Raw genomic sequence first — 25,892 nt, forward strand, 5'->3', positions numbered from 1 at the left:
ATTTCAGACTCCAGGGCTGCTGAACTGGCTGTCAGAGGCACCAAATTCATTTACAGTAATTTCCTGTCAACAGTACACACTTACGTATAATACACACCCAGCAAGACTCAGAGATGTCTAGTCCCAGAGATGACTGCGTACACTATTTGAAAAAAAAACACAAAAATTTTATATATTAACGTGTGTGTGTGTGTGTGTGTGTGTGTGTGTATAACATTCTTTAAAGTTATACTCAAGGGCCTTTCATAGTGGGTTAAATTTATTGAGCGCTTTTTATGCATGAGGTCATTTAATCCTTACAATAACTTTATGAGGTACTGACCAATATCCTCTTTGGAGGATATAGTTTTTGCCTCTCATGAGGGGCACCCCTGCCATGGACTAAAGGAAGAGGGTGTTGTACTAGTCGGGAAGCTTTCAAAGGGAGTGAATTTTAAGCTGAATTTTAAAGGATTTCTTGGAATTAGCCAGAAAAAAAGCATCGCAGCAAAAGAATGTATGAGAGCATGCAGACTGCATTCAGGAAACTGGGCTGCCGAGTGCTGGAGAAAGGAGGTGGGGGTGATGAAGGCTCCTAGGAACCGTAGGTGGTTTGGGATAGAGTTTGTATATGTGTGTTGGGGCAGAGACGTATATTCTCCAAAGGGAAGGTGCCTTCCACTCATGCTCAGGCATCTAAATTGAAAGGAAACCCTTTCCCAGTCACATAATAATTTGTAATAACTCTAAGTCTAAGGCAGAGTTCAAAAAAGTAGTTTCTCTGTGTCTCACAGGCATAAAATAGAGCACTTAGAGGAAAATGGTGGGGCCTAAAAAGCCTTGTTTGTGTGCTAAAGAAACAGGTGAAAAGGTTGCGCCCTCATTGAGGATATCTTTCTGGCCCCATCTCTATAAAAGCTACTTATTTTGGAACAAGTATGCTAAGGGATTATATTCTAAGTCTGGAAAAGGACCTAGGGTAAGATCCGATCATTGATGTCAACGTCTCCTCCCAAATTTCCTGCAGCTCTGCTGTGTACGTGCACCAGCTGCCTACAGGCCAACTCCACGTGTGAAACAGATGGGGCCTGTATGGTTTCCATTTTCAACCTGGATGGGATGGAGCACCATGTGCGCACCTGCATCCCCAAAGTGGAGCTGGTCCCCGCTGGGAAGCCCTTCTACTGTTTGAGCTCCTCGGATGTACGCAACACCCACTGCTGCTATACTGACTTCTGCAACAAGATCGACCTGAGGGTGCCCAGTGGTGAGTGGACACCCTTGTTGGACTATTGGCTCATCTTGGAGGTAGGGCACCCCTGTCATTTCATCCTTCTCTACTCTTTCCCAATCCCTTTGATGATAGGTAAAGGTACCTTTCTTATATTCCCCAAGATGATAAGGGATGGGATTCCTCCCACATCAGGTTTGTAGATTAGAGAATGAGGGACACAGATTGTCAAGCTGGTCCTAGAGGTGAAAGCTGCATTTTGGATAGTGGCTGAGCGGTCATAGGCAGCTGTTGAGTGGGGCTATCCAGACAGGGATCCCAGGGGAGGGTGTGGGACTGATCCTGAAGGAGGCAGCCCCAGGGCCGTGTGAAGATAGCTGCTGGGGTAGGGTGAGGGCAAAATGGGAGGAGGGGCTAGAATTGGGCAATAAGGACAGTGATCAAGGCTGTGGAGTATTAGATCCCACCCCTTTGCAAATCTACCGTTTAGAAGGTATTACTGGGGAGATCAGAGGAGGGAGAGACCGGAGCAGAGCTTAAGGAAGCTGTTATGAATTGAAGAGTAGAACCTGGCATCTGTCTGGGGCACTGAGTGGGAATAGTACCATGACATGCTGTGAAATTACAAAGTAGGTTGTAGGTTTGACTGCTGCAAAGGGCTCCTTCACTAGAGAGGTTTGCGTTTGCGTTTGAGAGCATCCAGGCAGACAAACGAGCCCCGTAAGACCAGAGAGATCAAAGACACCTTGACTTGAACACGGGGAGAGGGAAAGGGCATTTTCACTTGGAGGGAGGCGTTGGGGATGAATAAGGCCCACACGTTCCCTTGTTTTTACTCTCTGTTCTTTCCCTCTCCTCTCTCACTCGACCAGGTCACCTCAAGGAGCCTGAGCACCCTTCCATGTGGGGCCCTGTGGAGCTGGTCGGCATTATTGCCGGCCCAGTGTTCCTCCTGTTTCTCATCATCATCGTTGTTTTCCTTGTCATTAACTATCATCAGCGCGTCTATCACAACCGCCAGAGGCTGGACATGGAAGATCCCTCGTGTGAGATGTGTCTTTCCAAAGACAAGACGCTCCAGGATCTTGTCTACGATCTCTCCACGTCAGGGTCTGGCTCAGGTACTGAGCTCTTCAGGCCTTGTGTCTTTTGTTGGCCTTCATCGCTGCTTCCCAGCAGGATAGGGTGTTTACGTAAAAGGCTGGGCCTTGCACTTGTTTCTAGCAGCACTGAGTCATTTGGTTTCATACTTCCTCTTCTTTTGGAGTCTGACATGTAATAAGATAAGATAATGGGTTCACAGAAATCTTTCATTCCCTGGGATTCCAAAGGTCAAATGCAAAACTCTCCATTCCAGAAGCCATGCCTCTTTTCAAGTCCTGTAACCATCCAGCTACAGGACAAATTCACCTGGTTCCACCTGAGCAGCGGAGTGCTCAATTTAAGGGCCCCTTTTGAGAAACAGGAGTGTGCCGAGTTCCTGTGAGGTGGTGACAGCTAATCATTGATCTCTGAGCAACCACAAGGGGAGTTTAAGGACACTGAGTAAAGCTGAAAGCTGGGGTTTGGTGAATCATTGACTTGTACCAGCTGCCCAGGGGTTTGTGGTGGGGGCTTAAATAAAGGCAGCTTGGGCTTCCAGCATGGCATCGGCACCATTTCCTGCACTGCCTGTTGGTAACCAAGTCTTTCTTAGATGAGGGGGTTGAACCAAACAATGGACCTTGATGTGAAACCAGATTTTAAGGTAAAGTGAATTGGATTGTTCAGGTCTCAGGGTATATAGCTTAGCTAGCTATTAGATGTGAAAATGACTGCAAAAGAGTCTTTTTTTTGAAGATAAACAATTATTTTAGTGATGGCGGTATTCTTGTTAAAACAAACAAAAAAAATCATCCACAGAGGTCACTTTTGCCATTCTAGCAAAAACATAGAATCATACTGGTGAGAATTTTGTGTTTATGTATGTTTCCTAGCCATGTGACAAGACTTCTGTAGGGAAATTATCCCATCAGTCATGGCTAGACATTCCTCTTTGAACACAGGAATACTTTGAGCTGTGACATCTTTTGAATTTAAAAACTGCATATTTTTAGGAAGAGAGGACATGTATGGCTTGTTCTTCGCTGAAAGAGGTAGGGCAGTGGTTAAAACTGGGCGACTGACTCTGTGACTTTGCTGCTATAGGAGGGAGGGTAGCTCGAGTTTTCTGGAGTCTGTTTTTAAAGATCAGAACTAGCTGAGATTTGGGAAGGTCCACGGCAGTTACTAAACTAGAGTAAAATGATTAGTAACTATTTCTCTCTGGATGTTTTAGTCCATTCTTAATTCAGAATATGCAGAGCTTCCAAAGTGTTGAAGTTTTAATACTGTGGATTTAAAGTAAATAAGTCCTTGCTGCTCATGGGACTGACTCAGTTCGCCTGAACAAATATATGTTGAATACCCGCTCAGTGATTCAGGGTAAACAGAGATGAGAAGGAGGCTGAGCCAGAGTTGGATAAAAGAGACAGGGATTGTTGAGAAGGGTCTCACATGGGAGGATGCATTCTAAAGGGTCTTAAAGACTGAGCTCAAAGTTTTAAGAGAGGTGAGAGGGCAGGGAACATTCCAGGCCAAGGAAAATCCCTCGAGCAAAAGGACAAAAAGGCATGAAAGTTCACCCAGTGTTTAGGAAATGATAAGAAGGTCGCATGGCGTGCCCACACTGGGGATGGGGAGAGGCAGGCTGACGAAGGTGGAAAGGGCCTTGGGTGCCGTGCTTTATGTCACAGGACGAGCGGCATCTACTGACAGGTTTCATGGGGGGAAAGAGATGTTCATGTTTTCCTGTGGAAGGAGTTCCAGCAGTGGTTTGGAAGATCATTCATTCCTTTACCACCCTCCTGTTAGGAAGGGCAGGGTGAGGCAGGACTGTGTGTGGGTTGCAGGGCAGGAGCAGGGTGAGCTGGGAGGCAGAAAGACCAGTTGCAAGTGTTTTAAAGATGGGCCAGAACTAAGACTGGCTCAAAGGGGATGGGGAGAAGGGGCCTAATTTGAGAAACATTTTGGTGGTTCTGTACTGTTGTAGTTAAAAGCATGAACTTTGGAATCAGTCCTAGATTTTAAACCCTGCTTTGTCACTTACTGCTTGTATGAATTTCTTTACCCTTTTGAGCCTTAGTTTTCTCATCTGTTATATGGGGATAATAACAATACCCATCTTATAGGCGGTTGTGAGGAAATGAGATAATTTATGTAAAGCCCTTATTAGCATAGTGCCTAATGCATAGTAAGCGTAGTTCACATCCACAAGAGTTAGGGATTAATAACATTTATTTATTTATTGGTCAGGGAGAGGAAGTGAGAGAGCTAAGAGTCATGATGGTAAGAGTGAATGGATAGATTGGGAGACATTGAATGAGTCAAATGAGGCAATAAATGAGTCCTATAAAGACAGTAAAATTAATCTTAGAATAAACATGGGTAGTCTCCCATTCTACATCTAGAGCTCCTCCTATGAGCAGAAGTTTAATCTCTTTGAAGAGGGAAGAAACATTATATGCCCGGACCACAATTTGGCTTTCATGGACCACACAGCACCGCCCTCTAGTGGCCAAGGAGCAGAGCTGCCAGAAGGCAGTCCCAGTGCTCAAGCCCTACTTGAATCTCTTCTGCCCTCTTTCTGCTTCCAACAGCATGAGGCAGATGTGGGTGGATTGGCCTACAAGAGGCTGGCTGCAAAGTTGGTAAATCTGGTCAGGCATTTATATTCAAACCTGTCATCCACACTAACTGAGAGGACAAATTACTTAGATGAGGAACAGCTAATCCTATGCATTTCCCTTTCCCTGTTCACTCACTTTCAGTCACTGCTTGGCTTAGCTTTCTGGTAGATTACCTGGACATGGTACAGGGCAGCTGCAGCTCTTCATGGTCAGTGGACCAGTGTAACATGAGGCACTGTGGGTAAGGGCTTTTCCAGTGTGGCAGTGAAAGTGGGAGTTACAAAGTTTAGCAAATTTACAATGTCTGCTTTCTTTCCATTCTTTGGTCCATAGGGTTACCCCTTTTTGTCCAGCGTACCGTTGCCCGAACCATCGTTTTACAGGAGATTATTGGCAAGGGCCGGTTTGGAGAAGTGTGGCGTGGCCGCTGGAGGGGTGGTGATGTGGCTGTGAAAATTTTCTCTTCTCGTGAAGAACGGTCTTGGTTCCGGGAAGCAGAGATATACCAGACAGTCATGCTGCGCCATGAAAACATCCTTGGATTTATTGCTGCTGACAATAAAGGTAAAGGGCTAAGTTTGGATACAGGGTGTCCGAAAGCCAACCCTAGTCCCAGATGGAGGGGCGACTGGGGACAGCACAGCTCTGCTTGCCTTCATAGGCACTACCCATAGAAAGGAAAATCTAAATAAGGTAATAGTTTTCAAACTTATCTTCTACAAAAAGCTTATACAGAAACCCAGGTTACTAAGCAAGTAAATAAGCAGTTATTAAGCAGAGAAACAAGATAAACCTGTTGCCCTGCCTGTTCACTTTCCCTTCCATGACATGCCCAAACCCACCCCCAGGGTAGTCCCTGGAGGACCCCGGGAAAGGATGGCCCCAGAAAAGCGTGTCATCCACATTCTGTGACATACCAGCAGCAGACACACTTTTGCAGTGGAGCAGGCGCATCAGAAGGATGACCTCTCTGCCCGCAACGTGCTGCTCTATGGCCTCCAAGCTCAGCTTTGGGTTCACTGTACCCGAGGTTCCTTATTTCCTCCTTCCTCTCTCTTCTGTTTTTGCTTTAGTTTTTGAGTCTTTCTTGTGTGGGCAGGCAAATCCACGTTTTTGAGGACCTCACTGACTAGTAAAGAGACAAAGTAATGAATAAATTATAGGAAGTAATAAAAAATGAGCTGTTCTAGTGAGCACAGTTGGGGGTGAGGTGAGGGACAGAGAGGTCACACCTGAGTTTGAGGCCAGAAAAGCCAGTGGAAGGGCACTCCTGACCCATGTGCAAAGGGGAAGTGTGTTTGGGAACTTGCAGGTGACTTGGGATGGTTATGTCACAGCAGAAGACAGCGGAGAGGTCATAGAGGCCAGACTATGATGGCCTTTTTGAGAGGATTGTATTTGATTCTGAGATAGTGGGTAGGAACTGAAATTTCATTCATCGGTTCAATAACACTGTTGAGCCCTGTGGGCCAGGACCTCTGCCAGCTGCTTGGATCATCACACATAAGAATAAGACACAGTCCCTGCCCTCACAGCTCGCAGGAGGAGGGGACAACAGACACGTGGGCAGGCAGTGCACTTGAAGTCAAAGACCACGAGGTGATGATGGGCTTTACATTTTAGACTCTGGCAGCGACGACACACTCTGCTCCCACAGCAATTTTTAGAAGTTCCTGTCTACAAAGCCTATGGAAGATGCTGAGTATTTATTTTTCCTTCCGAAAACACCAACAGACTGTTCATTCCTTACATTGCTGTGGGGGTTTGTAGTGACCTCAGCTGCCCGCAAGCTGAAGGGTCTTGGACTCGTACACAAGGGAAGAAGGGGAGGAGAGGATTTTTACTCCTCCTGAATTGGCTGCTCCTTTTTCAAACAGCATCACCTTTGGATAAAATTTAAATCTTACATATATTTTTAAGAATCATAAGATGTCTTCCCTTTTAATTTATTGGCAGGGCCCTCAAGACTTTGGGCTGGTTGGAGGGTAAGAGGGGTGTGTGGGGGAGACCCCTTGTTGACAACCAGGGATGCCAAAATTGGTGCTTTTCCCGGAGCCACTCCCTTTATTGATTCTGGCAGCTGTGTGAGTAGGGATCGGCTGTTGAAACCCACGTTAGGACCAGGGGAGGAGAAAAAGCAGACTCCTTCATTCTTGCCTTTTTAACACAATATATATAGTGTAGTGTCCTGGAACTAGCACCAGTCTGGAATTGGGGAGATCTCAATTCAATTTCCAATTTTCCTATTGACCGCATCATAACCTAATTAGATTTTCTTTTTCTCCCTCTCTTCCTTCTCCTCCTTTCCACTGCATGAGTACGTGGACGGGGACACACACACACACACACACACACACACACACACACACACACACACACACACATACACACATATCACCCCCCACCTCCCACCCCCATGTGTAAAAGTGTATGCTGTCCGCCTTTCGTTGTTCTTCTGAGGATAAGGTGACCTCTCTGGAATATTTGGACATGTGTTCTTCATACACTGAAAAGTGTTTTTGGTCTGAAATACAATAATGCACAAAGGAGCCCTTTCCTACTCTCATAGAGAGCTCATAGCCTGGTAAGAGTAAAATGGACTTAGGAAAGAAATGCTACAAATGAGACAGGTGTTGGGGCAGGCTGTGCTCAAAGGAGACAGGTGTTGGGGCAGGCTGTGCTCAAAGGCACTTCCAACACAGAACACAGAGAAGGGTCTGCGAAGCCTTACTCTTCAGTGGTGGTGGATGCAACCACTCATGGTTGCGAGTGTGTTGATGAGCAGGTCCTGTCAGAATCAGAAGCACTCCTGCAGTCGTCACCTCTTCCTTTCCCTAAGCACACACTTCCTCTTCTCCTGGATGCCTCACATCTCAAATTTGGTGTCAGAGTGGAACAGTGTTCAGAAGCCCACAGCTACCTACAAGAAATAAGCGAGCAGTTCTAAGAAATAAATGTTGTTCTTCTGTCCTTCCTGGAGCCTAAAACCGGTAGACACCTGTAAATGAAACAGGCAAGAAGGGGGCCTAGGGACGTGTGGAGACGAGAAGCAGGAATTCAGGAGTCTAACTGGAGTCTGTGTGGTACATAGTCTTCCCTTCCTGCCTTAACCTCTCTGGTTGTGCCTTTTCTGTAACTCCTCTGTGCTTCTCAACAGATAATGGCACCTGGACCCAGCTGTGGCTCGTCTCGGATTATCATGAGCACGGCTCCCTGTTTGATTATCTTAACCGGTACACAGTGACAATCGAGGGGATGATTAAGCTGGCCTTGTCTGCTGCCAGTGGGCTGGCACACCTGCACATGGAGATTGTGGGCACCCAAGGTGAGTGGACCCATCCGAGGGACAGTGGAGTTGGGTGGGCTTTAAAAGCTTATTCCACCCTGATTTAGTTCCCAGAACAACTTTTTACTGAGATAGTTGGAGCTGTACCTCAGGAACTGTAATCTAAAGGAGAGAGGTTTGAACTTGACTGGAATGAAGACAGGGGGATCTCCAGGGGGATTCTCTCCACCTGTCTACATAACTCCGTTAGGGATCCTGATGCAAATGTCTGGTTATTTTTCATTCCATGGCCTGACAAGTTGTTGGTGGGTGAACTAGAGGTCATTGAGTGATCATCTCAGAAGCCCACAGTGCATATGTGAAAGAGTGAAACTAAGAAAACTCAACACACTCATGAGACAGGAGCTTCAGTTTAGTAACTTCACACTTTCATTGTTGGGGACAGCTTGGTGGATTAGACACTGGGCTTTGCTAATCTAGGAAGGTTTTCCTGGAGGAAAAAAACCTTGGGCATCCCTGCTTGTTGACTGTAACATCAGCTTTGAGGAAATCCTGGATCTGGTTGTGGTAGCAGGTGTGCTCCCTGCTGCTTGCCTCACCAGGGCACCAGCACTTGCTGGCCATGACAGAAAATCACCCTCTAGAGTTGGGTCCTGTTCGCCGCCTCCGTGGTGATATTAGCAGTCCTTATTAATTAGTGATTTTGTTTGATTCTGAGAACCTAGCCAGCGCAGCAATGTTTCTTTGAATTCCTCAGCAATTCAATACTGGAGCATATTAGTCCAGGGAAGGCAAGTAGTAGTAGTGTTAATAGTAATATTAGCTAATACGCATGCCCTTCTAAGCTCTTTACTTACATTAATGCATTTAATCCTCACAACATTCCCATAAAGTAAGTACTGGTGTTAGTCTTGTGTTATGGATGAGAAGACCAAGGCACAAATGGGTTAAGTTGCTTTTCCTGGGTTACTGGGTTAGTGGGAGTCAAAGCCAGGACTCGAACCCATGCTGTCTGGCTGCAGAGTCTATGCTTTTAACATTTTTTTGCTATCTTTCTTTAAAGATCCCTATTTTTTCTCTCCAGGGAAGCCTGGAATTGCTCATCGAGACTTAAAGTCGAAAAACATCCTGGTGAAGAAAAACGGCATGTGCGCCATTGCAGACCTGGGCCTGGCTGTCCGTCATGATGCTGTCACCGACACCATTGACATTGCCCCAAATCAGAGGGTGGGAACCAAACGGTAGGAAGGCCCGGGGCCTCTGCCCTTACCCTACACTTGTACCAAGTAGCCCATATGTGACCTTCCCCATTGCACAGGAGGAGATGTAGAGAAAGGAAGTGTGGCCTTGCTCTCGGACAGCCAAAAGTTGAATTGAACACCCCCTCCCCACATGGAAAGGCATTGGAGACGAGCCTTACATCCAACAGATATGAGTGCCAAGAGCACAGCTCCACAGAACTGTATACATGGAGGTGTTGGTGTCGGGAAGAGGAAGGCAGCGGAGAAAAAATCTGGAGCAAGATTTGGAGGGGGCATGGGCACCAGGCTTGTTTGAGGGAAAAGGGGAATGTTGCCAGCCAAAGGGGTGGATTGTACAGAGACTTCTGAGAAGGCAGGAGGTGTGTTTTGCTTGGGGTTCGGAGAGCAGGTTTGCCAAGCCAGAGCAGAGGTAATCTAGGGTGGAACTTGGGACACCCTAAGGATTATGGGTCTGCCTCCTGCTTTATACAGAAGTAAAGAGTAAGGAGTTGTGGTTGCAGATTGACAGTTTCCAAAATGGAACTGTCTTTTAATAGGATGGAAGAGGAGCTCCGTTTATCTGCTGAATCTCAGTGACTTTCACTGAATTGTGCTGCTGCTTTTTTGCCTTCCTTTTGACCTGAATGCATGACCCAGGCCCCAGAGTATGAGGCCTGAGGTGATCTCCTGATTCGCCGTACTCTGTGTGTGTGCGCCTGCGTGCATGTGTGTAGAGGCGGGTGGCTCTAGTAGTACTAATTAGCTGAAGGGGACTTAGATGACTATCTAGAATTAATTTTCACATGTCTACAATTAGGTAAGATAACAAAAGAAATGTAGGATGAAATTGAAGCTCAACTCATCACTGTGGCTGCATTTAATAAAGTCCAAGACCTCAGTAGCAATCAGATATTATGTACTGTTAACTGCCCTGTGACCCAGAGCACAAGTACCTCTGCCAAGAAATCAAAGTATGCCAAAAACAATCTTGATGGTTAAAAAAGCAGAGGTAACCTAGCATCACCAAACCTATGCTGAAGTGTTTAGATTTGAATCCAAAACACATGGGAGTTTGTAATAAAGAGAGTTGGTCACTTTTTCTTCCTCAATGAGCTTTCTTGGGGTGATGCTCACCCACATTCAGAGGGTTCCTGAACCAATACTTTGACTTAAGGAGAGAAGTCATCTTTTTCTATGTGTGATCATGTTTCCTTTGCTGTTGCAGATACATGGCCCCTGAAGTACTTGATGAAACCATTAACATGAAGCACTTTGACTCCTTTAAATGTGCTGATATCTACGCCCTCGGGCTTGTATACTGGGAGATTGCCCGAAGATGCAATTCTGGAGGTACCTTTCCTTTCTGCATTCTCTTGCTCCTGCCTCCCGGTCCAGGATGCTGGATCACCTGAGGGTGCTGGTGTTCTGCCTCCTCCTCTCTTTTTACGACCTGTTGGATGCCTAGTGCCAGAGCCCATCACACTTAGGGTTCTCATCAAAGATGAGGGAACCCTGGAAGCAGCCGTACGAAGGGTGTGTTTGCTCTTTAGACCAGCTTCTGAAATAGTGTTTTACATTGTGGCAACCATTCAGGAGGCTAATTCGGTGGTTTGGTTTTTTTTTTAAAACACACATTGTTTGTATTGGTCTATGAAGGTTGGGAAAGCCCCGGGCAGAAATAGCACAGGACTGATGCAGGGGTCTCCTTTATACAGGAGGCAGTAGATGCTTAATACACTGGCTCTCAAGTTACGTTCCTGGGGAACATGGGGTTCACTGATAAAATAATAGTGGTGATTTCTCAATTTGTAGGAAAAGGCTAAATGTGTAGAATTTTCTCAAAATGAATTTTTTTCTCCTGTATTTCTTTTTAAAATCTTTGGAATTTGCAACTACTCACTCATGTCAGAGTCCAGTAAAAGGTTGTATCATATTTAGCAGAAAACAGTTTTATCATTAGCATAGTAACATCAGTATTTTATAATGACTTTAAAGTATTCTATCATGTGATCAAGTTCAAGACCCACTAGAACCCCACCCTCAGACATTTCTCTCTGATATAAGAGATTATAGGTCAATGGAAGTGAATTAGATGAAATTAAAAATAAATAATTAAAAAGAACTAGTGAGTCTTCCAGCAGAACCCTTTTCTATATTATTGCCTTTTTCATCTATATGTTTGGTAAGATACAAATTATGGAGAAGCCATCCAGGTATTATTCATGGAATTATACTTCTTTTAAATTTTGATGATTATATACAGAAAGCAGATTAAGTAAAATCTGGTCACACAGGTCTTAACCTGAATAAGTTAATTTTTTCTTCCTCATATTATCTAGAAATGGAGGCTACGTGTATAATGATAATGCTAACATTCACCACTTGTTATGTATAAATTTATTTAATCTTTTTTGCAAACCTATAAAATGGGTACTATTGTCACCATTTTGCAGATGAAGAAAATGATCACAGAGAAATTAGGTAATTTGTTCAAGGTCACACAGCTAATAAACTAGGATTCAAACTCTGGCAGACTAAGGCCAGAGCTTAAACTCTTAGCTAACCCTTAGATAATTACTAAGTTGGATTCTATTTAAAAATCTTTCCCATTAGCTCAGGACAGCAGGATTTTTCCTGGAAAAAGGCACAAGAAAGCTTGTGCCTTTGGATTTTTGAAATTAACTTTTCATTGTGGAAAATATTTTAGTTTGTAGGTCTAAAAGATAAGGACTTTAAAAATATAATACTCTTATCACACTTTAAAAAACAAACATTGGGGCCAGCCAAGGGGCTCAGTTGGTTAAGAGCTCTGAGCAACAGGGTCGCCGGTTTGATTCCCGGCCCAAGCTGAGCTGCCGCTGAGCTGCCAACAGGTGGCACGGTGGCTCAGCTAAAAAAAAAATGAACATTAATTATTGATATCATTTAACATCAGTCAGTGTTGAGAGTTCCCCAATTTTCTTCTAAATTTTTTTAAAACAATTTGTGCAAGTCAGGATTCAAATAATTTTAATCCATTGTAGTTGATTGATGCACCGCTTAAGTCTCTTATAACCTACAGGTTCCACCTCCAGTGTTTTTCTTTTTTAATTGGAGAATCCAGTCGTTTGTCCTGTAAAGATTTCCTGTCTAAATTTTGCTGGTTGCCTTTTCGTGGCGTTCACATGGTCTACTGTTCCTGTGAATTTCCTATGATAGCTAGATCTAACAACTAGAAACACACACACACACACACACACACACACACACTCACACACACACACAAATTCACACACACTCTCACTCGCACACTTACTTCCCCTCCCCCCCACCAAAAATCCTTCTGTTATAAGGCACATAATACTAGCTATCTCTCTCTCTCTCTTTTTTTTTTTTTTTTTTAGCTGAGCCATCCTGCCATCTGTTGGCAGTTCAGCTCAGGGCTGGACTCGAACCGCTGTTGCTCAGAGCTCAAACTCCTGAGCAAGCTCTTAACCAACTGAGCCACTCGGCTGGCCCTTATCTCTCTTTTTTTGTGATGTTAATGGCCATTGATGATCATTGTTCAAATCCAAATTCATTAGAGGTTGAAAAATATTAATATTCTAATTCTGTCAATCTTCATGTATTAGCTAGATTTCTTCTTGAAAGAGAAACTTCCTGTAATGATCTGTTTGGTTACCAAGATGTATAGTTTGACTAGGAGAAGCAAGAAAAATATTAATTTCCATTTAACATTTTTCAAAATCACGAGTTTGTTCCCTATCATCCTACAAAGGTGACTGAGGTTTTGGGGTTTTTTGTTGTTGTTGTTGTTTAGTATCGTTATGGACTGGTGGATTTTAAATATTTGATGGCATTGAAGGTATTAGTCTTACTGTTGCTTAAATGTTCTCATCTTTGGCTAGTTGGGAGCTTTTCAAGTGGGTGCCTTTTGACTTGACCTCAGTCGTCTTTGATAGTTTCCTTGCTTTTTGGTATGAAAAAGATGTTCCTGGCTAATCTTGTCCCATAACTAGATCAACGAAGCTCTCCAAGGAGCCATGGTCCCTTTTAGTGGAAAGTAGTATTTACAGATCACAGTGTGGTTGTTCTTGTTGGCTTTTGAGTAATCAGTTCCTTCTTTTGGTAACTGAGGTGGATGTTTTCTTTTCACCCAGGAGTCCATGAAGAATATCAGCTGCCATATTACGACTTAGTGCCCTCTGACCCTTCCATTGAGGAAATGCGAAAGGTCGTATGTGACCAGAAGCTACGTCCCAACATCCCCAACTGGTGGCAGAGTTACGAGGTAGGAAGCTCCCCTGCCTGGTGCCGCTTTCCCACCTACCTGATTCCTCTACCTTACCTGACCATGGGCCAACCTCCGAGGGTAACCCTAAGTGTGTCAGTATGATATACCATTATGTGCTATTATATACTAAGCCCTGAGGGGCCACAGTCCCTTGTCCTGGGCTCTGTAGGGTCCCCTTCGGAATGGACAGCCTAGTAGAAGAAAAAGGTCCCCAGGACACAGATAAGAGAGGTAGTCAATGAGAAACAGTAACCAAAAAACCGCACAGGAGCTGTTAGACCTGTCTAACTAGAAAATGGCTCTGGAGCCACTGGGGTGAGCTGAGTGCTGTGGCCAGGTGAATAAAAGGCCTTCATGAGGGGTGTAGAAGAATAAGGGCCTGGACTTAGTGAGGACACGTCTGTGAGGGAGTGGCCTTGTGAACACCTCAGAAGGGAGGAGAGTGTGGTGAGTATGAATTTGGTAGAGAGGGCAGATGAAGCGAGGAGAGGACAACATTTGGTGGAAAGAATTGATATGAGGACAAATTATGGTACAGATTCCTAATAAACATGGAGTTCTGGGGTCTTAAGAGTCTTCAGGGGAAATCGGGTTTGCCTAGCTAAGTGCACTTGGCTTCCTTTTCCCTCAGGGCTCTGCTTTTAAGGACTGTAACCACTAGAGGGCATTTCTGCGTTGAACAGAATGACTTAGTTCACATTTTAGGTGATGCCTTCTCACTACATTTTCCAAACGGTTCCTTGGAACCCCTGGGTTGGGTTTACTTCAAAGGGTGAGTGTGAGGCCAGAAGAACAGGTTTTACTGCCCTACCCCACTCCCTCTTCAGTCAGCGCTGCTTCTATGTTGGGGCTCCTGCCATGGGACTTAGACAGGTGGGTTCCACTGCTAAAAGGAATTTGAAAACCACTGGCCTAGGGCAGCAAGTGGGGAACTTGGCAGTAGGTGACCTTCCGTATCGCCTCTGGGTCCGGCCACTGTGGTCTAGGCAGTGGCAGTGTAGCTTTCTACCTCTGACAAGATTGCTTTCAGGGCCTACTTTCCTGCTTCTTCACCACCCCCCATCTCAGCTGGGTGCATGCACATGCCACAGTGTGTCCCTGGTTCACATGCTACTTTTTAAAAGAACAGGGAACAGTCATAAAAATGGATTCTCAAACCTGACAGAAATGATGTTCAGATCAGGCTGTTGCGGGTATTTCTTTCAAGATCACCCAGATGGTGGAGAATGGCTGACTGTACTTGCAGAGAAGGTCTCCCCTCTCCAGGCTACTGCTTTCTCCTTTCGCCTACTCAACCTGTCCGCTAAGGAAGGGTGAGTCAAGGGGAGAGGGAAGTTTGCAAAGCGTTTCCCTAGGGTCAGAGTGGGAAAGGAGATTCTGACAGACTTTGCACTGAGAAATGAGGACAAGCCTAGGGCCCAGAAAGCTTGCACAGGGCCGCGTCACATTGATGTCCTCTGGGTCTCTGTGCAGGCGTTACGAGTGATGGGGAAGATGATGCGAGAGTGTTGGTACGCCAACGGTGCGGCCCGCCTAACTGCTTTGCGCATTAAGAAGACCCTCTCCCAGCTCAGCGTGCAGGAAGATGTGAAGATCTAACCCTGCTTGCCTCCCCCTACATTGCAACCCTGGGCAGCGAGGACTACACACAGAGCTGCCATGTTGAGCGTATGATGGAGGCCTACCTCTCGTTTCTGCCCAGCCCTCTGTGGCCAGAAGCCCTGGCCTGCAGGAGGGACAGAGCCCGGGAGACCCACCCACTCCCACATTGGGTTTGAGACACAGACACCTTTTATATTTACCTCCTAATGGCATGGAGACTCTGAGAGCGAATGGTGTAGAGAACTCAGTGCCACAACTCAAACTGGTTGTAGTGGGAAGTCCTACAAACCCGGTGCATCTGGCGTGTAGCCAAGAGTGGTGACCGGGTGGCCTGGGAGGGCCCAGGCGAAGCCGTGTTGCCAGTGCTAAGCAGCACTGAGGGCTTTCCTCCAGGGACCAACCCCAGCACACCGAGGTGGCCCAGAGGAACCAGAGGCGCAGCCCCTCTCGCAGGCAGCTCTGGGCCCCGTGTTGTGCCCTCACACGGACATCTGGAGGGACTGCCGGTGGAGACAGAAGCTGCTTCCTGTCTGTCCAGCCGTGTGTGCATGTGCCGAGGTGCGTCCCCTGTTGTGCCTGGTCGTGCCACGCCCTTACACGTGTGTGTATGTGTGTGTGTGTGTGTCGGTGCGTACTTCCCTGCTTGAGCTTTCTGTGCATGTGCAGGTCTGGGGTGTGGTGGTCATGCCGTCTCTGCGTGCTGGTGCCTCTGTTCAGTAGTGAGCAGTGTCTCGTGTCCCGGTGCCCTTCCTGGAGGCCTCCCTTTCTGTCCCCTCCCCCCGGAACCCTGAGCCACGGTGGTCCTTCCTTCCTAGCAGGCTACTCTGCCCACCTTGTGTCAATACCACTCTCCTGCATTTCAGACGGTGGAACCAAAGCTGGCTCAGTTGTCCATGGCAGGCTAGGCTTTTGGGTCCCAATGTGAGGGAGGGGTGGGGTGGGCAGGGAAAGCATCTTGGCAGAAGTCTTGGGTGTTGTGGTCAGCGGCAACCATGGGAAACGAGCCAGCCTAGGGGCATCATCCTCAACAGCATCAAGGAAGGGCCATGGAAGGAATTTGAAGCCCAGATCTTGGGACTCAGATTGGAATGTCACACCTGTCTTTCATATCCCAGATTCTGGAAACAGCAGTGTATATTTTTGGTGGTGGTGGGTTTAGGGTGGGAAAGGGAAAGGGGGCTAAGAAGTGGGGAGGGTGTCGGGTGGGAGGGAGGCATCTGCATGGGTGTTTTACTGGATTATCTGATCACGGTGGAGGGAAGATGTGAGGCTTGCACCCACTTCAGGGGCCTACTAAAGGGAACAGCCTGAGCCGAACCTGATATTTAACCTGAGAGTAGTATTTAACGACGTCTAGAAGCACGGTTGTGGGTGGTGGTTTGGTCAGCATATCTTAGGTATATAACTTTGAAGCCATAACTTTTAACTGGAGTGGTTTTTTGTTTTTTTCTTTTTTTTCTTTTTAATTTTATTGGGAGGGTCTGGATTTTAACTTTTTTTAATATTATTAAGTTTTTATAAAAGGAAAACCATCTCTGTGTGATAATTACCTCTCAATCTCTTTGTTTTTAAAGAAATCCCTACAAAAACAACCACAAAAAAAAAAAGTTCCAATCAAGCGCACATAGCTCAATCACACTGGAAATGTCTGTCCTTGTACCTGAGCCTGTTCCCACTCAGCAGTGAGAGTCCCTCCTTGCCCCGGGGGTTAGTCTCTCTTGCACTCTGCCCATCCCTCCCCCCAATTCCATGAGTGGTGTTTGCGCTAGGGCCGCAGCCTTTTGTGCATTGTCCAGCTGGTCGTACCTTCTCCCCCAGGCACTCACTCAAAAAATGTTTGTTGAGTGAATGCTGGATGCCAGGCATTGTGCTAGGCGCCAGGAGTACAGCTATGAACAAAACAGGCTTGGGTCCTGCTCTTGGAGCCCTGAAAAAGGAGCTGATCCAAGTTAATGGGTGCCTGTTTTGAGACCAGAATTTTTCCTAACGATACTTGGTTCTGAGAGCCTTTTTGAGCCTGGAATGATTGCTGTTATAGAAGACCACCGAGGAGCAAGGATGCCCCCCCCCCACGCCAAAGAGACCGGTGGTGGGCATGAGAGGCCCAATCACTGCATTCTTGTGAGCCCCCTTCCTGCCCCCAGGGAGGCATATTATGGATGCAGCCTCAAAGCACCCCTGCCTCCAGCCCAGCGATTCTCTGCCAAAGCTTGTGGAGGAGGGGGCAAGCCCTCTCCCTGCTTACATGTCTCCCCCATGCCCCTGGCCTTCCTATTTATTTTCCTGATGTGTTGCCTCTTTCCTTGCATTAAAGGAGATCCCTTAACCCTTTGGGCCAATTTACTGGCTACTGACTAATTTTCCTTGAATACCAATTGTGTCATCAGGGGTACCTTTCCCCACTCCTGCGGACCCCCCACCTCTCTGCCCTGCAGCAGAACCTGGCGGTTTCTAGGTGGTAATGGGACTTAGACTCCTGTGCCCCAGTCACAACCAGCCTCTGGGGTCTGCCAATACTCCTCAACCCAGGGACTCCCAAGCCACTAGCCCACTCTTCAGGTGGCCCCTCTGTCCTCACCACACCCCCGGGGAAGACTGAGCAGGTTTTTGGGAAGCTCCCACCCTCCCCACCGCCACTCTTGACACCAAGAGTTAGGAGTTAGAGCTGGGGAGAAACTACAGCCTGAAGCCGTGGTGTTTGGCCCCCTGAGGCTAACCCTGATCTTAGGGCGACCTGCACCTCTCGATTCTGGATTCACAGACCAAGTCCAAGCCCGTTCTTAAGTCGCCATCAAGGCCCCGAACGGCATTCTCGGTACTTCTGTTTGTTTTTGTACATTTTATTAGAAAGGACTGTAAAATAGCCACTTAGACACTTTACCTCTTCAGTATGCAAATGTAAATAAGTTGTAATATAGGAAATCTTTTGTTTTAATATAAGAATGAGCCTGTCCAATTTCTGCTGTACATTATTAAAGTTTTATTCACAGAACTCTTCTGGTGCCATCTGTCTTCCATCTGCGACTGTACCCAGCTGTTGTCAGGGGAGTTGGGCATGGGCAGATGTTCTCAGCGTTTCTGCCTCCCACTTGCTGGGGCACGATGTCAACACCAATCGCAGCAGGTCACATCAGAAGAGGAGCTGATCTGCTCATGTTAGGTTTCCCTGAGACTGTCCCTCTGTGTCTCATGGAGGGAGGAAGGCCTCGCTTGTGAGAGGGAGCAGGAAACACCCTCCCTTGGGCTTTGCCTGTATTTTGTCTTTTACCATCTTTCTCTTTAGACAAAAGAGGGTCTTGATCCTTCTTAGTCACAAAGCCCCTAGTCTTGAAAACAGCCTAAGAGCTCTCCTCAGTTTTTGCTTCCCTCTCCTAAGTTGGAGTATAAATGTAAATTTGGGGATGCTTAGGTGACTTGGACATGGGCATCTCCAGTGGTTCCTCTGGTATTTTCAGTGTGTGAGTGGCTGTGAATTCCTTTCTATCTCCACGCTGGTGGAACCGGGATAAAAGTCCTAGAATCGTAGAATCTCACGTTTAGGTGGGACCCTAAAGGCCGCCCAGTCTGCCACTTGACTCCCGACAGCATCCCTGCCACTTGGTGGTGGGCTCGTGCTGTAATGCTCAGGACTACAACTTCCGCCTGCTGGCCGTCTGTGCTTATAGAAATCTCTTGTGTCGAACCCGGCAACCTCCATGTGACTTCTGTCCACAGGCAATTCAGAGCAGCTTTCTCTCTTCCGTATAAGGCCCCTTAAAATACTTAAAGGCAGCTATCATGTTATCAAGAATCTGGCAAAGCTTAGAATTTCTTTAGTTAATATTAGCAAATACTGAAAACTTATTGTGTGCTAAGCAATGTGCCAACATTTGCTTTACGTATATGAACTGCTTTAATCCGAAAACAGCATATGAGGTGGGCATTATCATCCTCTCTTTATGGATTAGGAAGTTTATTGGCAAGTAAATTGCCAATAAATCCAATAAACGTAGCTCACGGGTGGGAAAGACCTTGGGTTTAGGATGTCTGATCACAGACTGCAGCCCTTTAGCCCTTCCAACGTCCAGCCTCATGGGTCCATGCTCTTCCTCCATGCCGGCTGCACTCTGCTGAACCTAGCTGGAGCCTGGAGCCAGAAAGGCCACGTAACGTTCCACGCACACATTAACTGGCAGCACAGCCGAGAACAAGAATCCCAGACTCCGCTTGACACCTGCAGCTCACATCCCAGGGCTTCATCTCATGTCTCCGGTTGAGTAAAATCCAGCTACCCTCGCCTTCCGCCATCCAGTATAAGGGAAGTTGACCGCAAGTGCAGGACCTTATATGTTTACCCTGTTAAATTTTACCACAGAATCTGCCCATTGCTCCAGTCTGTCAGTATTTTAAAATTCTGATTGTTACCCAGTCTTTTCCATTGTTCTCCCACCTGAGACTGTTGGCTGGAGAAAATCAAGTAAATTGCCTCTAGAAGTTGGCTTTAAGTTTGGCATATATCTCAATAACCCAGATTAGCTGCTAATTAAATTGTCCTTGCACTCTGGCCATAATTCTTTTATGCACAAAGATAACAGCAAAAGCCCAGGTTTGCTGAAGTGTCAGGTAGTATGGCTTCCGCATCACTCTGATCTAACCTGTCCGTTGGAAGAAAAGGTGAGGTGGCTTTTAGCTAATCACAACCCAGCTCAAAAGCCGTCCTGTGAATAATTAGTCATCTTGCCAGGCATGGACCTATATAGTTCGCTAGGGTATGGACCGCAGGTTCAACATCATTCTGGAAATGAGAATGCCAACCATTCTGGCACCTCTTCATGTGCCCTGGAAGGCTGCTAACAGCGTTACACCTTCGTAAGGCCTGTGATAGGAGACCTGAGTTGACTTGAATGGTGTGTCACTTGGGTTTTTGTTTCACATGTCTTAAATTTCTGTTCCACCAGGCCATGTCTTCTGATCTTTGCAACCTGGAAAACATGCTTGCTAAATACAACCAAACAAAATTAGGAGTACGGTAGCAGCATTCAAGAGACACTCAGGAACCGTGAGGGTTGCAGAATGAAGGTGGCAGGAGGTGAGAAAGCTTTGGATCAAGCCAGGAATGGTGTATGAGGGAAAGAGAACCAATAAGATCAAGAGATAGAGAAAGAGATTTGAAGGAACTGACACAATTGTGGAGGCTGGCAAGTCTGAAATCAGGCTGACAAGCTAGAGTCAGGGAAGAACTGATGTTTCAGTCTTGTGTCCGAAGGCAGTCAGAAGACAGAATTCCTTGTTCCTCAGGGGACCTCAGCGTTTTCAGACTTTCAGCTGATTGGATAAGGCCCATCCACATTATGGAGGGTAATCTGCTTTACGCAAACTCTACTGATGTCAATGTTAATCACATCTAAAACATACCTTCACAGAAACATCTAGACTGGTGTTTGACCAAATAACTGGCACCGTACCCAATTGAAAGTCAGGATGGGATTTAAGGAACATGGCAGGTAGCCTTGGGTCTGTCTGGAATGCTCCTTGGAAGCCAAGGATGGGGGCTAATGGGGTAGGAAGGTTTAAGGAACAATTAGGTAGACTGGGCTCTAAATAAATTATTATTCAATAATAAGCACTTGTTGAGCAACCTCTGTGTAAAGCAGTAGGCAGAATACAAAGAAGAACAATCTGATTCCTGCTCTTCAGGGAAGAGGGAGGATTTATACAGAGAGAACAATAAGGCAGATTTTGGCAGGTCCCATTTACAGAGCAATCCATGGAAGCACAGATGAGGTGCCTGGGGAAACCAAGGACAGTCCCTGCCCTCCAGGGGCTCCCTTGCTGGTGGAATGGACTAGTACATAGGTAACTACAATGGACTGAGATAAGTGCACTGATAGGGTCAGACACATGCCCTGGGATCACAGGACAGGAGGTTGGGGTCAAGAGAGGTGACATCTATTTTGGAGTAGACATTGGCCTGCTGACTGAGTAGAGGTTTTAGTCAAAAAGTGTGTCACCATTCAAGATCCACAGACGGTCAGTATGGCTAGAGCAAGGGAACCAAGGGCATAATGAGGGAGTCTGCTGGAGCTGTCATGTACTGAGAAGGTGAGGCTTCATCCTGGGAGACCACCAATGCCATCACTTGCCCTGTGACACTTACCCCAGACGGTGCTCCTCTATCAGTAATTTTTCCTCTTGAGTCTGGACTTGGTCTCCAAATCTTCCTCAATTAGCCTGCTTATGTGGAGTTGTCCCATAAAACCTCTTTGTCGTTCCTGATGTAGGGGAATAGGCGATTTAAAGCAGGGTTCTAAGCAGGGGAGTGATGTGATCCTGTATGTGTTTGGGGACAATCACAGTGCTGACTTTAGGAGGAAATTGCAGTGGTGGGAGCAGGAACAGCTGGAGGACAGGGAGAGATGGTAGAATTCACAGGCGTAGGGCCTGAACAAATGCAAATGGTGAGGGAAAGAGGGGAGCTGACCCGTTTGGAGCACACAGGAGAATGTGAGCCTGCTGCACAATGCTGTCCCCCTGGGAGAGGGAACCAGGGATGAACCACCAGAGCAGCTGTGTTTGCCAAGAGGGCGGAGATCTGGGGAGCCTGGGGCCCTAAGAGCTGTCATTTTCTGTCCTAGCTATCTGTACCTATTCTGAAATGAGGCAGGGTAAAATAAACATTTATTTATTATAAACATGTCTCTGTCCTAGAAGCGGTGTGCGGATGTTGTAAGGAAAGCTGGAGAGGTAACGCGTCCTTCCTTCTGCCAGTCTAACATGTTCAAGTCAGAGACACCCTGCCATGCCCACCCAAGAGGCAAGATGGTCCCTGGCCTCTGGGTGGGACTAGCCTCAGAGGCCACCATATCCAACATAAATAAACAGCCATATCTGCCTTGTCCCTACTCCCAGACCCCCTAGAATCAAGTCTTTGGGTTATAACCGATCCCCTCTGCTGCTGGGCTCCCTTGGGCCCCAATACCACACATAGACACTATCCTGTAGAAACTTGAGCAATAGGAGCCGTTAAGAAAAACAACCACTCCCTGCCCGTCAGCTGCCCACCGGCTGTCCATGTCTCCCTCAGTGTCATGCAACTGGGGGCCCAACCCCTCATTCCTGACCGGAGAGCCAGCTGAGTCCCAGGCCCTCTCCCTCCCACCTCTCCCGCTTAGAAGCAGTGGCAGTGCCCACAGAGGAGCCTGGGTGGCAGACTCAGTCATCCCTGCCAGCTCTGAGATGAAATGACTGCTAGGGCTCTGATGCTGAGCGAGACTCCAAGAGGGTCCCGAGCTTCTGGAGCTCTTGCTCCCAGTGCCCCAACTTCCCTAGAGCTTGAGCCACTTTCCCCATTTCCTCCACGGGAGACCGCTGCCTGTTAGGTATCTGGGCAAGGACTTGTGCCAAAGAGAAGGGGTCTTACCATCCCCCTGGCCATTATCCGAGCCCCTGCTGTCTGTGCCCCCAACACCTGCCAAGCCCTATCCGGAGAACTGGGAGCCAGGGCAGCTAGGGCAAAAGGAAGCCAGACCTGGGGAGCTCATTCTGAAAGACAGGGACTTACTCTCAGGAATAAGGTACAGATTGAGTGCAGATGTCTGAGGAGCCAGAGCGATGGGGCTTTTGCAAGGAGGCTTCCCAGAGGGAGGAGAGAGGAGGGAGAGGTGTCCTGGTATGAAGTTGCCGGCAGCGAGCATTATGCTCCCTCCCCGCCCGTTCCCAAGCTTTTAAGGAGCTACAGAAGATAGGATAAGGAGAACAGATTCTAGACAACAGACTCGGGCTTAGGAGGAAGTCGTGCAGGGTTGGAAAAGGCAAAGCTTTAGGGGCCTTGTGTACTGTCTGGCGCGTGGAGATTATAGCACCGAGACGGCCCCACCACCTGTCAGCCCTCCTGATGAATGTCACCTGCGTGAGGGCAATGCTGGCTGGGATCCAAACACAACTTCCTAACGGTGACAGGTGTGAGATTCCAGAACTCGGGTGACTAAAGTGGAGCTTGGCTTCTCAGGTGAACACAGACCCTCTGGGGTGGGAGAAGAGTGGTGAGAGATCTGTAGACCGGCTGGGAATCCAGGGGGAGTCTGGCACCAGTCTTTCAATCTGATTTGAAGATTTTCCACCAGAGACTCATGACCACCAGAGGGCATCACCACCCCATGATGTGGCGTCCTGGGCTCACCATCGCCTCCCTGGAGGAGAAAGCAGGCGTGGGTCTCTGAGCGCTCAGGGGAGCTACCTGCAGCTGAATTAAACAGTCTCTGGAGTCAGGAAACCTGGGGTCTAATGGATTCTAGTGCCTGTTCTGGCACCATCTTTACCTCCGTGGCCCCTGTTTGCTGCCTCTGCTAAATGAGGGCTTGGACTACCTGGTATCTTTCTCGACCACAAGGCCCTTTCCAGCTCTGAAATTCCAGGATGTGGGGAAATATGCCATGAGCCTGACAGAAACTGCATCTCCTGGGCCCACTCTTATTCTGGGGTTGTCTCGGGGCTCTCTGCCTGGCAGGAAGAGGAAACTTGTGTGACCTTCACTTCTCTGGTGGTGGTCTCTCACTTGCAGGCAGGGAGGCAGACTGACTTGCATATTGAGGGGAGGAGTCTGCCTCTACTTCAGCCTGGAGGAGCAATGTCTCAATAGGGCTGCGTGACACAAGAGCTGTGATGCCCATGGCGTCCACTCCTCTGGGTTTCCAGCAAGGAGGTGTCAGTTAAGTTCAGTGGTGGCCCTTCCCAGGAGAGGTTGTACAATATGCCCTCTTGCAGGTCCCTTTTGGGATAAGCATGGAAGTGAAGAGAATAGAAACCATCCCCTCTCCTGCCTTTGCTTGCCTCCCCACCCCCACCCCACCCCCAGCACAGATGCCGTCTGTCAGAAACAGGCAGCAGACGGTCCAGGGGTCCATCTGTGCTAATGCTTCACAAGAGTCCCATGTTTCCCCACTGACACCCCCTCGGCCCCTCAGCTGATGGCCACTTGGTGGTGCCAAGGGGAGAGATGGGAGGAGGAAGAGGAAGGCACTGAGGGAAGGGAGCTAGCTCTTTGCTCCCGGCAGTCCCCAATCCACCCTCTATCCCCCACCCAACAAGCATCCTGCCATCTGGACTTGTGTAATCACTGAGGGGTGGAGAAGCACCCCCTCCCACCCACACCTCCTGTAGGGCTGGAGCCCCAGGGGCCTGGGGGTGGGGAAGAGACAGACACAGAAAGTCAAGGAGACAAGGAAGCAAGGAGACGGAGACAGACGGGTGAATGAGATAGACAGGAAACAGAAAGCCTTTCTTGGCTGCCCCAGGTGGATGTGGTCACTTGTGCCTCTGAACTCCTCATGCCAGCTGTCTAACGTAGCACGTGTACATGTACCATTCCCTACCAGACCAAGAGCCTCTAACCCCAGTGCCTAGCTAGGACCTGGCACGGAGCAGTTCTTAAAAGCAGGGTGAGTGAAGAACTGAAGAAAACAACTTTACATGGTGTTCGACTGCAGGCTCTGGAACCAGGCTGCCTGGGTTTGAATCTCAGCACTGCCACTGAGTAGCCCACAGCAAGTTACTTAACCTCTCTGGGCCTCCGTTTCCTCGTCTGTAAGGGATGATGATGATACCTATTTCATTGGGTTGTTATGAGGACCAAACGTAAAAGCGCACACAGGACAGGGTGCACGGCACATGGTAAATGCTCAATGAATGTTAGCTATAAAGGCGTAACACAGATTTGGGAAGATGGGAGGAGGGGACAGTCAGGGACAGTGTATCCCAGGCCTCTGTGTAGTGGATGATGTCAGGACCTGGAGCCCCCAGCTTGTGATGCTGACGCCCTGTGGTAGCTAGCCGCTCTTCAGACACCAGGCCTGGCCTTCCACTTCTTCTTCTCACTTCTTATTCGGACACCATTGACGACAGAGACTTCAGCTGGGTCATTCCCGCCTCTCCCGTGGCCCGGCAGCCACAGGAACCCAGCCTTGGGGATTGTCCCTAAGGGTCAGAGAATGGCCGAGAGCATACCTCAACCCTGAGCACCGGCTCAGTTCAGGCACATTGTCTTCCCCGGGAGTCAACCCCATAGTAAGGATCTGTCTGCTGGGAAACGGGTATCTGAGTTCCAACATCAGAAGCTGAGGAGAGGTTTCTCCAGGAGGGACCACTCCTGCCCCTCTGAGGGGACAGGGCAAAATTAAGCCCACTGCCTTCTGGGTTTCCACCGCTTCCCTTTCGCCTTGACTTGAGAAGAGGAGGCAGCCTCTCTCACCTCCACTGGGGCAGCTGTGTAAAGGGGAAATCCTGGGCCCTCTCACTCCCTGGAAGTCTGTTCAGGGGCATCTCCTCCCTCCAGGGACTTCCCTCCCACCCACCATACTCCTTCCCCTGCACAGCCCTGCTACCTCTCTCCTCTTGCCTAAAGTCTCCTGCTGTCCCCAGGATCTTCTAGAATCTTCTCCCCGGGTTTCCAAAGCTGCTCACGATGACCCCTTACTGTCCCTCCACCAGATGCTCCACGAGTCTCCCGAGCTATCCATTCCCAATTTTTCAAATCTCACCCACAAGCCCCTTCCTTGCCCACAAGACCCTTGCTCACAAGCGCCTTCACAGACACGAG

At 47.8% G+C, this 25,892-nt stretch overlaps 1 protein-coding gene across 3 annotated transcripts; it reads left to right on the forward strand.

Annotated features, from left to right (window-relative positions):
* The first annotated feature begins 989 nt into the window (after positions 1-989).
* On the forward strand, positions 990-18,311 carry ACVR1B (activin A receptor type 1B). 3 transcript variants are annotated; one of them, XM_019623926.1, is made up of 9 exons: positions 1,012-1,246; positions 2,083-2,331; positions 5,251-5,481; positions 6,652-6,758; positions 8,062-8,242; positions 9,288-9,444; positions 10,670-10,794; positions 13,584-13,714; positions 15,191-18,311. In XM_019623926.1, the coding sequence occupies exons 1-9, from the start codon at positions 1,072-1,074 to the stop codon at positions 15,314-15,316; spliced, it is 1,482 nt and encodes a 493-aa protein (XP_019479471.1). In that variant the 5' UTR covers positions 1,012-1,071; the 3' UTR covers positions 15,317-18,311. The 3 variants fall into 3 exon arrangements, with proteins under 3 accessions (XP_019479468.1, XP_019479471.1, XP_019479470.1); XM_019623923.1 differs by lacking the exon at positions 6,652-6,758 and having other exon boundaries at positions 990-1,246; positions 8,075-8,242; XM_019623925.1 differs by lacking the exon at positions 6,652-6,758 and having other exon boundaries at positions 1,204-1,287; positions 8,075-8,242.
* Positions 18,312-25,892: the final 7,581 nt, after the last annotated feature.

Source organism: Hipposideros armiger, unplaced genomic scaffold (genome assembly GCF_001890085.2).
Source record: "Hipposideros armiger isolate ML-2016 unplaced genomic scaffold, ASM189008v1 scaffold_569, whole genome shotgun sequence".
NCBI classification, from domain to species: domain Eukaryota; kingdom Metazoa; phylum Chordata; class Mammalia; order Chiroptera; family Hipposideridae; genus Hipposideros; species Hipposideros armiger.